This window comes from Bidens hawaiensis, unplaced genomic scaffold (assembly GCF_021521415.1).
Source record: "Bidens hawaiensis isolate Kalapana, Puna unplaced genomic scaffold, B.hawaiensis_p1.1 tig00019200_1, whole genome shotgun sequence".
NCBI lineage: Eukaryota > Viridiplantae > Streptophyta > Magnoliopsida > Asterales > Asteraceae > Bidens > Bidens hawaiensis.
The window spans coordinates 254,610-267,698 of record NW_027492910.1 but is presented as its reverse complement, the minus strand read 5'-3'; the positions used below and the strand labels follow the sequence as shown (position 1 = coordinate 267,698).

Sequence of the window (13,089 nt, the reverse complement as noted above, 5' to 3'; positions counted from 1 at the left end):
ATCAGAGTTGTGGGTTTATTTTAGTGGAAGACTTCTATAAAACATTAATTTACATTGAAAACTTTCTCTGGAATTAAACACCCAAGTATTCGGTTACAAAATATTATTTTTATAATGCTACAAGGATTATATTGAAAATTGAGCCATCTTGTGTGGTGAACTTCTATTTTCATGACTCCTAATCCTTGTCTATTGCTACCTGCACTTAATTACCTGCAAGGGGTTGGGAAAAATACGTCAGTGATGAGCTGGTGAAACGTTGACTGACTATATAAAATAATTTATAACAGTCGTTAAATACATAGTTTTTTGTTTCACAATCTCAGCAGGAACGACTGTCATTTCTAGGATTTGTACCACTGCCCTAAACACACAATTCAAGAGTTCCCAGAGTTACATAGCCCCTGTTTGGAGACAGCTTCCCTGAGCTATGTTACCCTAATTGGAGAACCGGTTATGACTGACTTGGTCTTGTATGCCATTGGTCAGTTATGTATGGATCCAGACACATGTGTAATCGGTCTGAGTTGCTTTTATTATCTATTTTGTATTATAATAATTTTGGAGATATATAATCTCATGCAAACACTTATCAGACTCTTTGCAATAAACAACCTATTTATTACAAGAGTAAAAATAGTTCAGTCGGTAAAAGGTTTAACATATTCACATGTGATTGTCAGTTCGGTGTCATTTGGAAACCTTTCCTATCAGTATGATGTTAACTATATTTGTAATAGGTTTTCATAAATACATTGATGGTGTTTCTTGATAATCAGCAGATCTTAAGTCTAATTTAACCTCGATAGAGTTATAGTCATTTATGAAAATATATTTGTATTTATCTATGACGTTTGGGATAGCATGCTTTGGCTTAATATGTTATATCACATTGGCAAGTTTCTCCGATATAGCATGCTTTGGCTTAATAGGTTATATCACATTGGCAAGTTTCTCCAGGTAAGTAAACGGGTCCCGCATTTATTGAGATTTGTACGAATTACTTACCTTAGGCAAGAAGCATCTACTAATGATATCCCCCTTACAGTTACTACATGCCCGTCAAAATATATAATTTTGATAACATTACTTCTTATGAGAGTAACGTCATTAGTTTCAAAAACATCATTTGGAAATCATTTACAGTTAACGACTATACTCTTAACTAGGTCTTAAATAACTATGTAATAAAGTAACTTAAGCAAAATTCCTACCTTAATCGATCACTCGAGAATGAGAACAAGAAAAGATCGGTAACTCGTCAGTAGGACTTCGCTAAATAAGACGGTTGATCATAAACAGGGCTTCGGAATCTCGTTTCTTGCGTAAACCTCGTGAAAACAAGCCGTTGGAACGCCGAGAAACTTGTGGCACGAACTTCTAGGCTAAGTGTGTTTTGGGATGAGTTGGTTCAAACCCGTAGCTGCCCTATTTATACTTGATTTCAGCCTCCGTCGCATAGCGCGAAGGACAAGTCATTGTCGTTCACGTCATGCGAAGCAGTCTTCTGACATGTCAGGAAACATAGCTTGTATACTCGTGCCACGTGTTGATACGTGGTTGGACACGTGTATCAGATTACTTAACGTGGTTTCGCAAGTGTGAAGTACTACTTCGCCTAGCACGAAACTCCTTTACCTTGGTTTCTGTTCCAGCTACTTCGCATAGCGCGAAGTAGTTTCAGTATCAGCTTGCAAAGGCAAAGAACTAAAGAAATCAGGATTTTTATTTTTGACCCTCTAACTTTCAGAATTGACATTTTTAGCCCAAATTTAGATGGGGTATTTTCAAGGTGTTACACCTTGGTAGTGGGGCCTAGGGGCGGCAGCCCCTAGTAGGGTCCAAGGGACAGAGCCCTGGTTGGGGGGGTCAGCTTAGAAAAAATTTATTTTTGTCAATAAGCGTTTACTAAAACTTCATCATAAAATGACCTTTTCGTGATTTTGAGTCAAGTCCAGATGAGTCGAATCGAGTAAATTCTAATCGAGTCGAGTTTCATTGAATCGAGTTTTCTTGATTCGATTCGATTCGTTTCCAATCGAGTCGAATTCCGATTCGATTCGATCTGTTTCCAGTCGAGTCGAATTCTGATTCGATTCGATCCGTTTCCAGTCAAGTTGAATTCCGATTCGATTCGATCCGCTTCCAGTCAGTTCGAGTTTTCTTGATTTGACTCGTTTCCAGTCGAATCGAATTCCGATTTTGATTTAAAACTTGTTTTTCATGCCTATCAGCTCTTTTCGTTTTCTTTCGTCTCTTGAAGGCCCGTTTTACTATTACGCCGAGTCCTGTGTCATAACAACTTCACCTTCTCGCTTTAACAAGGTCAGAATGTCACCCGCTCGTCCCATATCGTACCCATTAAGTCGTTTACTATAAAGTTTATGTTTTTCTAATACTATAAGGTCCAATTTGCCTTCGTATCAAATCTTAAGACAAACCAATGTCTAAAACCAAACCTTTATATCTAAACATATCTTTTGGGTTCTGATTTGGATCAGATCTAGACCAACTCGTGGATCTATACGTGTTTCTTGTTTGGCGATGATGCTAGTGCACGAAATCACCTTGGTTTCTCTTGGATCACGAAATCACCATGGATCTTAGGCCCATAACCATATCTAAGTCCGTCTTTTATCTTCCAAGCCCATACTTAACTAATTATTATTCCACGTAATTAGATAATACCACAAAATTTATTATATAATGGTCTTTTATTATCTATTCATAAAAAGTAGGATGTACAGAGCTGCCAACAAGCAAAAATGTGCAGCTGTGTTTTGGACCCTTGGATCAGATTTAATATCAACCAATAGGGTGTTATTGCACGGATCAAGATTCCATATAAATACCAGCCCTTAACCATTCCGAAGTCACACCATTCTTGCACCTTTGTTACACTTAAAACTGAATAGAAAGAGGCTGCACTTCTCCAGCAGTGAATCTGTTGAAGAACAAAGGTTAGAGGAGGCTAAGGGTTGTGGATTTATTGAACTTCTTCATCCCTTATTAGTTCCTTGTGTAAAGGTAAGTTTAACTCAGCTTCTAGTATAAGAAAATTTGCTTAGAAAGTGTTATATATGGCCAGAATTTTACAACCGAACCATGCCATGACTTAGGGGTTCGGTTATGGTTAAGGATAATAAAAAACAACTTAAATGTAACATACTAATGATCTTGTGGTTAGAGCATGATAAATCAGTAGATAGGCCATGTAACCATAGAAAAGATTAACCAAAACCCTAAGGTTTGATGGTTAATCAAACCAATTCTAGGAAGAGAAAGATGGAAGTCTTGTGTATTGCTATAAGTTTAATCTTACACACATATACTTAATGATGCTAATAAGATCTGGTCATGATAGTGTTTAAACTATAATGAGGGGAAACCTAAGTCTTGTATAGATGAACTAAACCTATGAGGAAATAAACCTCATATTGAATTGTTAGAAACTATAATACATGCAGAATTTTTATATAGTTAAAAGAATTATAGTTGCTGAGATGTTTTTAAACAAAAGATCATGTTTTATTCAAAGGAACAGGCTAACAAGTATGGCTAAACCGTTTCAAAAGGAGTTAAGATGTGTAGCATTTTATAGCCTTTTGGAAAAGAGAAATCGAGTTGGCTAGATAAGAGCTAGGGGCTGTCCAGGAACGAACCCCCAACTCCTACTTGTTAAGGTGTTTTAAGGAATAAAATGTGACACTTGAAATGAACTCTAAAATCATAATAATAAAATGTGAGAAACTTTCTAAGAAAAACCTAACACCATATGGAATTATAAATGGTTATTTTAGAGGAACATATTGTCACATAAAATTAATTATGAGTTAGATGATGAGAGATAAATATAACACTAGGATATACATAAGGAATAGAGAATGTTAATGGGGAACCATTATAATGTAGGGATCGCGTTGGAAGCACCCTAAGATTTGTGAAGAAGTGATTCAAGAACCAAGACAGAGAAGGTGAGTTCTTGTGGCCTCTTTTTATGTTTTATATGTTTTGGGGAGAAATATGCTTTAAATATATTGATTTGAATTACTAGAATATTGAAATGCTCGATGTTGTTGTTTGGGCTTGAGGCAGCCACAGTAGCTGTTGATGACATGGATGAATGGCTTGGGATTTTTAATATTAAACTTAGACATATGAGGATATTGAATCGGTATGTATATATTATAAGTATGTTAAAAGATTTCGTTTTTTGGATGTGATTAATCGGTAATGATGATTTTTTTTTAATTACAGATAGAAACACGCAATAACCAGCTGGAAATGCAATCTGTAAATAATAAAGCATTAATTGAGGAACTGGATAAGCTTCTCGAGAGATTGCGTATACCTTCAGAGGTACGAGGCATGTTCGCGTTCGTTTGTTTAACTTTAACCGAACATATGATCGAACATGTACAGTTAAATTTGTTCGTGTTTGTTCGTTAATATTATAAACAAATGGTTCACAAATGTAATCGAACGAATAGAATTGAACATAGATGAACAAATATAAACAAACATAACTTAGCAAATACCAATCAAAAGTAAATGCGTGTATTAGGGGCGATAACTTTTGACACGACCTGAACCAGACACGAGAAAAACGGCTTTTAGGTTGACCAACACGCCCCATTAAATAAACGGGTGGGGTTCGGGTTGACTAACTTGACCCGTTTAAAAAGACGGGCTGGGTTCGGGTTGACTCATATAAAAACGGGGTGACCCGTTAACCTGTTTATGTAATTAAAATTTAACTTTGATAGTTATATTTTTGTTTTTCTTTTTTTCTGCCTTTTCCTTTTCAAAATACTCGTTGCAATTTCCAACCATATTACTCATTTTCTGTACCGCCTCTAATTATTTCCATTTTATTTAAAAAGTCTTTTAATTATTTTGGTAAATGGGTCAAACGGGTTGTTTTCGTGTCGACCCGAATTTGTGTGTGTGCGGGTTAGGGTTGAACTTTGACACGAATAGTAATATGGGTCGGGCTTAGGTTGCACATTTCAAGCCATCAACCCGCCAACCCGACACGAGTGACACCCCTAGTGTATATTAATATGTTGGCCCTAAAAAAGTAATTAAACTAGACTGAATTGTGATGGGTGAGTGTTCAATACTTCAATTTAACAATTCTGGAAAAAGAATGTAATGGGCCTAGCACTAAATGAATAAATAAACGAACAAACGAACATATATAACATTCATGAACATAATACAAAAGAGATTTGTTCATGTTCGTTCATTTAACTAAATAAACAAAAAGTTTGTTCATGCTCGTTTGCTTGTTAAATAAGCGACATAAACGAACGGTTTGCTCGTTTTACAGGCCTAAAAAGCTATATTAATTCACTAAAGATCTATATTTTCCCGTCTAATTATGAATTTGGATGCTTTATGCATTAAAATTACTCTTTGGTAGAGTTTTGACAAATTTAACTTGTACCCTTTTCAGCTTATATTATTTTATTTAATTAACAGTCTAGTAATTCTGTGATTCTATTGCAGTATGCAGCATGTTTAACGGGCGGGTCCTTTGATGAGGCCCGCATGCTTCAAAACATTGAAGCATGTGAATGGTTAACTGGTGCATTAAACGGGCTTGAATCACCTAATTTGGATCCAACTTTTGCAAATATTAGAGCGGTAGATGATATGCGCAGTTTTTTTCCCTCAATTCTTTGTATATTATAGTTTAATAAAACATTATTTGATTTATTTCATTAATTTGCAGGTCAGAGAAAAGAGGACAGAACTTGACAAATTAAAAACCACTTTTGTTAGAAGAGCTTCTGAGTTTTTAAGAAACTATTTTGCAAGTTTGGTGGATTTCATGATAAGTGATAAAAGTTACTTCTCTCAGGTTTGTTTTATAGGTCTTTCTTCGTTTATAACTAGAGAAAGTTGCACAAATGGCCCTTGTGGTTTGATCTTATTGCAAATTTGGTTTCCAGATTTCGATAATTGCAAACTTATTCCAAACATTTTGAGTGTTGCACGTTTAGTCTGCACCATTAGTCCCTGTTAGTTTTTAACGGAAAAGTAGTGTCATGTGCCAATCATGTGAGGGTAATTGTGTTCTGATTTTTCCCCAAATTTGGAACCCTTATAAAACACACTTTCAAACTCAAGAGCTCCTAGTGCCGACTTCATGTTCAATTAGGTGCAAAATTGAAGGTTAAGTGCGTAATCGAAGGTGATGAAGTCAACGCTAGGAGTTTTGGAGTTTGAAAGACTATTTTATTAGCGTTCAAATTTGAGAAGACACAATTGCCCTCACATGAGTGGTACATGAGATCACTTTTCTGTTAAAAACTCGCTCGAATTAATATTTGTACTAAGTTTGCAGTTTTTTAAATCTAGGGACCAAACTTGCCATATGGTCAAACCACAAGGACCGTTTATGTATTTTCTCTTACACACTATTTGTTATGTTTTAAGGTATTGGAGTTTTGAATTTGGTGTTTTGCATTTGACAGAGGGGACAGCTTAAGAGGCCTGATCATGCTGATCTTCGGTTTAAATGCAGGACATATGCTCGTCTTTTGCAACATTTGAAGGTTAATTAATATAATTTTATAATTAGAGGCGTTAATTTTTACCCATTCATATATGAACCTGTCAATTGTGTCGTATATCGTTTTTAATAGCTCAAATGCAGGCTTGCAAATGAACATGAGTGGAGCATGTTCATTCTTTCGTTATCGAACACAAACTTATTGAACACGAACAATTAAACGAACCTTTTTTTCTTGTTTGTGTTCGTTCAACTTTAGCTGAACAAACGATCAAACACATATAAATTATATGAAGGGTATACTTGCTCGTGTTCGTTAATGGTATAAACGAATGGCTCACAAACGTAAACGTAAAAACATAACTGAACAAACTTGAATGAACATAACTGAGCTAAATTAGTTAAAAGTAATGTGAAGAACGATGTGTGTAGCCTAAAAAGTTACTAAAACTAGATTTAGTTATAATGGGTCAAAAAGTTTTAAATGAATATATTAACGAGCGTAAACTCCTGAACTTAAACAAACGTAAACGAATGAACATAAAAATGTAAAAGTGAACGAACATAAACATATGTTCATGTTTGTTTGTTTAATTAATTGAACAAACTTTTTTGTTCATGTTCGTTCCTTTATTAAATAAACGAACATCCTTCCGAACGGTTCACTGAACACTCGCTTTGTTTACAAGCCTAGTCGAAAGTCGTCCAAGTGAATTGCTAGTGCATACAACCTTCTAAATTACTTTATGCAAAAGATTATTTATGATTAGTATAATTTAATTGTTAATCATATTAAACAAATTATTGATTCTAATAATCTGTTTGCCTATTATAATTTGCAGAGTCTCGATAAAAATTGTTTGGGTCCTTTAAGGAAAGCTTATTGTAGCTCCCTTAACCTACTTTTAAGGCGTGAGGTATGTTTAAAGTCTCAATCTTTTTATAAACAGAACACCAAACTTAAAAGATGATTTATTAAAAAGTTAACAATATTTTTCAGGCTCGTGAATTTGCTAACGAGCTTAGAGCTAGTACTAAAGCATCAAGGAATCCAACTGTCTGGCTCGAGAATTCAAGTGGTTCAAATCAAAATGTAAATAATGCAGATACTTCAACGGTTTCAGATGCGTATGCTAAAATGCTCACTATATTTATCCCACTTCTTGTTGATGAGGTAATTATTAAATTTAAAAGTTTATATTTAGAGTAACTATGATTTTGGTCCATGTGGTTTGATGAAAGTAACCCTTTTAGTTTAATAGTTTCAGTTTCTTCTTATTTAAAGCCTGACTTCTAACACCGTTTGTTTTTGTATGTTACCTAAAGACCAAAATGACCTATGTCATTATGATTTTAGTCCCTGGATTTGAAGAAAGTAAACCATTTAGTCCCTACGATTAGTTTCTTTGGTTTCACAAAAGAACCCTTTTTGTCTTTGCCATTTCAGTGTATTAGGTTCAGTTTTTTCTTTGGTTAAAGCTTGACATGCCAAGAATAAAATTAAAAGAATAGAAATATCTACCCTCATCTTTTTTTTTCTTCTCTCTTATCAGAAAACCCTAAAAACATCATCATCGTACTCAGTATATCCCACCAATAGCAATGCTATGGTAGGGTCTGAGGAGGGTAAGATGTAGACAGCCTTAAACCTAAAATAAAAAAACGGTGTTAGATATCTGGATATAATTGAGAAGAAACTGAAACTAATGGACTAAACAAGCAAAAAAAAAACCAGTGGACTAAAAAGGTTATCTTTGACAAACTACAGGGACTAAAACAGTAGTTTTGTTGAAACAAGCGCACTAACTAATATTATCATCATTCATTATTTTGCAGAGTTCCTTTTTTTCACACTTCATGTGTTTTGGAGTTTCTGCACTTGCGCCACCTGGAAGTCCTGCGAACGGTGACAAATCAAACGATGATGATTTAGGGATCATGGACATTGATGATAATGACGCCAACACTAAAAGTAAAATATTGCATGCCGTTCTAACTTTTTAACCGTTCGTTTTAACTTATTAAGCTGTTGACCTCTTTTTTGTACGAAATCTTGTAGATATATCGGAGCTTGGAGCACTAAACGAGTCACTTCGCGATTTACTCGATGGAATTCAAGTACTTAGCTATCTTATTATTAATTACATTTAAATGCAAAAAGGCCTGACCTACTCGTTGTGCGTAGGTCTGTAAATGAACCGAACGTTCAGTGACCAACCCGTGAACCGTTAAGCGAGAAGTTGTTTTATGTTCGTTTATTTAATAGAAAAATGAACATGAACACTAAATTTTGTTCATTTAGTTAATTGAACGAACAGGAACACCTTCGTTTATGTTGGTTCATTTAAATCCGTTTATGTTTGTTTATTTACGTTATTTTATGTTTGTTTATTTAAAAAACAAATGAACATGAACAATAAATTTTGTTCATTTAGTTAAGTGAGCGAACATGAACACGTTTGTTTATGCTCGTTCATTTAAATTTGTTTGTGTTCGTTTGCTTACGTTCGTTTATGTTCGTTAGTTTGATAAACAAACGAATGAACAATAAGTTTTGTTCATTTAGTTAAATGAACGAACATGAACACGTTTGTTTATGTTTGCTCATTTAAATTTGTCTATGCTCATTCATTTATGTTCATTTATGCTCATTAGTTTGCATTTGTTAAGTTCGTCACTTTATTTTTGTTAACATATTCATTTTAATTTTTTTGGTCTGTTACAATTTAGTTGTGCTCTAACCTATTAGGCTCAACACATTATTTTTTACATTACCTTTAACTAGTATTAACTCATTTACATTCGTTCGTTTACGTTCTTGTACAGTTTGTTTATATTGTTAACGAACGAACATGATCGAACACAAACAAGAAAACCTGTTCGTGTTCGATCATTTGTTCAGTCAAAGTTAAATGAACGGTTCTGTTCGTGTTTGTTTGGTTTGCTTACATATCTAATTTAAAACAAAACATTATGTTGACTTTCAGGAGGATTTTTATGCCGTTGTTGACTGGGCATACAAGATTGACCCGTTACGGTGCATATCAATGCACGGAATAACAGAAAAATATATTTCGGGTCAGAAAGCTGATGCCGCCGGATACGTGCGTCTTTTACTTGATGCACTGGAAGGAAGAATTACCGCACAGTTTACCCGCGTATGTTGACTTTTTTGTTGACCCACATTTTTTTTACACATGCCTCTAATTTGTCACTTGAAATGTAGTTTGTAGATGAAGCCTGTCACCAGATTGAATGGAACGAACGGAACGTTCGACAAATGGGCGTCTTATCGTACATTCCTAGGTAAACAATTTAATAAGTAGGGTTGGTTTGTAAACAAACCGAACCAAAAGCCAAAAATTTGGTTTTTGTGCTTTTGAACACCTTTGGTTTTGTTTTTTTTAATTTATTGTTTGAGCTTAAAATTTTTGGTTTTTGAGTTCTAAAATACTGAATTTGGGCTTAATTTTTTTTATTAAGTGATTTTTATATATTTCGCCTAAAATATTTAGGGTTACATTATCTCTTAAATTCCTACAAACTTTAGTTCAAAATTAAATATGAAACCATACTTTCGGTTCACTTACGTTTTTTTGGTTTTAGTTACATGCAAAACCAAATTCGAACCGGATATTTGGTTTTTTATGACAACATAAAACCATACCGTCGTTTTCTGTTTGGGTTTGGTTATTTCCTTTTAATCACATGTAAAACCGAACCCAAATATTCGGTTTTTACGAAAACATAAACCCAAACCGTCGATTTTTGTTTTGGTTCGGTTTTTTCAGTTTCATGCACGCCTCTAATAGACAGTTTTTTAATATTTGGATGAATTAATTTTGTTTTATTTAATTAGTTTAGATATTTATTATATACACCATTTTTTATTATAATAATAATTTTTATTTCATTTATTTATTTATTTTTTGTAGATTTGCGACTCTTGCTACACGCATGGAACAGTACATACAAGGACAGTCTAGAGATTTAGTTGACCAAGCATATATTAAGTTTGTAAGCACTTTCCTTTTAAACCAATTTTCTTTAATAATATTAATCGTTTATGTATATAAATTATTGATTATTATTTAATTGAATATTATTTGGCAGATTGGTGTGATGTTTGCAACTCTGGATAAAATCGCTCAAACCGACCCGAAATATGCTGATATTATACTCCTGGAAAACTATGCTGCATTCCAAAATAGGTAAGTTTTATTTTATACACGTGGAAAATGATTTTCGTTTATTTTAATTCAAAAAGGTAAATATTTGTGCAGTTTGTATGACCTAGCAAATGTTGTTCCGACTTTAGCTAAATTTTATCATCAAGCGAGTGAATCTTATGAACAAGCTTGCACGCGTCATATTAGTGGTATTATTTACTATGTAAGTTAAACAATCATTATATATTATTATTTAATGACTATATATTATCAATTCAAATGTTATAACTGTTCTCTTATTATTATTATTATTATTATTATTTATTTTTTTTGCAGCAATTTGAGCGACTGTTTCAGTTTGCTAAAAGAATTGAAGATTTGATGTACACAATTACTCCTGAAGAGGTTAGTAATTAAATTAATATTATTTATGAAGTATAAAATAATACCTTTATGTCAAATTTCAAGTTAAAAAAACATTTCTTCATTACAGATTCCTTTCCAGCTTGGATTATCTAAAATGGATCTTAGGAAGGTGGTGAAATCAAGTTTATCAGGAGTAAGTTATTATATATAACAATTTGTAAAAGTATTTTAAAAAGCTCAATATATAATTATTGTAATACACAGGTTGACAAGCACATTGGTGCAATGTATAAAAAGCTGCAAAAAAACTTGACCTCTGAGGAATTATTACCTTCACTATGGGATAAATGCAAGGTATTTTTAATTCCATAGTAATTTTTTTTTATTTAGTTGAGTAAATTTATTTTTGTCACTAAATGAAATAAATAAATGATGATTTACAGAAAGAATTTTTGGACAAGTATGATAGCTTTGCTCAACTCGTTGCAAAGATCTACCCAAGCGAGACAATTCCATCTGTTACAGAGATGAGAGATATTCTAACGTCGATGTAGGATTCCAGTATCGGGTTTATAGATGTTTTTCAAAATATTTAAAGTATTTGATATATGTATAAATATGTGCTTGCTTGCTTGCGTGGTTGAGTTGTTTTTTTTTTCTTGACCCAATTACAAATTTTGTCCTTTAAAAAAAGCCAAATTACGGTTCGTGTCCTTTCCTTGCAGGCGGTGTCCTTTAAACTTTTTTTTTCTACACGTTATGTCCTTTACGCTAACTGGGTTAGAAAAACTCAGTTAAATGCCCTCACGTGAGGCGCATGTGAGGGTATTTTTGTCTTTTCGTCTTTCTGACTCCATACTCTTTCCACTGTTCCTCTTTCTCTCTCTAATCTAAACCACCGGAAACCACTGCCTTTTTTGCAGGTGGTCACCTTCTCCGGTCACCATCAAACCACTGTAGCCAAAAGCTCCAGCATAACGACCGCCACCGTAGCCACCGGAAGCTCCCCAAGAACCGAGATTCACTCTCTTTCTTACTCGATTGCATCTTTATGTCTTCGATTTGATTCAAAGACTATGAGCGAGCTCCGATTGGGGTTCCGATTTGGCTGGAATAAGATGAACAGAGTCCGATTTGGGCGGAATAGGATGAATGGACTTCGATTATGGTCCCGATTTGGCCGAAAACGATGAACAGACTTTGATTATGGTCCCGATTTGGCGGAAGACGATGAACGAGTTTCGATTAGGGTTTCGATTCGACGTCACCTGCAACTCCTCTCCTCCACTCCGATTACCTCCGCTGACGTCACCACGAGCACGGCCGGTGGACACGGCAGCTACGGCCTTCGTAACCTTCCGCTTTCCGGAACACCGATTACTACTAACAGTAATAGGTAAACAGGTTGTTCTTCTGTAGCAACTGGAGTTTATGAGTATGAACGGTGTGTGTAGATGACAGCTAGCGGTGGTCATGTTATTATTGTTGATGAATTGGAGTTGGAAGAAGAAGAAGGGTAGGCAAAAAGACAAAAATGCCCTCACATGCGTCTCACGTGAGGGCATTTAACTGAGTTTTTCTAACCCAGTTAGCGTAAAGGACATAACGTGTAGAAAAAAAAAGTTTAAAGGACACCGCCTGCAAGGAAACTTAGAAAAGGACACGAACCGGTTTTTGGCTTTTTTTAAAGGACAAAATTTGTAATTCTGTCTTTTTTCTTTGTAAGTTCCAGTTAATTTGTGTACTTGATTTCAATGGTAATATCATTTGCATTTCGTCATTTTGATGTTCATAATTAGTTTTTTCCATTTTATGTTTTCTTGTTTTTCGAGGTTGATTTTTTTCTTTAAAAGATTAAAATATCAAACGGTATATGGTCAAGCGGTATCCAAGTGTATAGTAAAGGGTTGTAGTTCTGTGGCAATCGAGTATACATTTAGGAGATTCAAGATTGTTTAGAGTTTGAGTTTGACTGTACGTCTTTATTAGCTTACTAAGTCGGCTTAGTGTCGTGCTTATCAAGTAGTATTTATA

The 13,089-nt window shown here is 34.3% G+C and overlaps 1 protein-coding gene across 1 annotated transcript; it reads left to right on the top strand.

Moving 5' to 3' along the window:
* Positions 1-847: 847 nt before the first annotated feature.
* On the top strand, positions 848-11,708 carry LOC143557829 (exocyst complex component SEC3A-like). The gene is made up of 20 exons (XM_077046804.1): positions 848-960; positions 2,916-3,027; positions 4,154-4,174; positions 4,258-4,359; positions 5,512-5,649; positions 5,738-5,866; positions 6,483-6,563; positions 7,363-7,437; positions 7,521-7,694; positions 8,357-8,492; positions 8,580-8,638; positions 9,508-9,678; positions 9,747-9,826; positions 10,456-10,537; positions 10,634-10,731; positions 10,804-10,912; positions 11,026-11,094; positions 11,183-11,248; positions 11,320-11,409; positions 11,499-11,708. The coding sequence occupies exons 1-20, from the start codon at positions 848-850 to the stop codon at positions 11,607-11,609; spliced, it is 2,016 nt and encodes a 671-aa protein (XP_076902919.1). The 3' UTR covers positions 11,610-11,708.
* Positions 11,709-13,089: the final 1,381 nt, after the last annotated feature.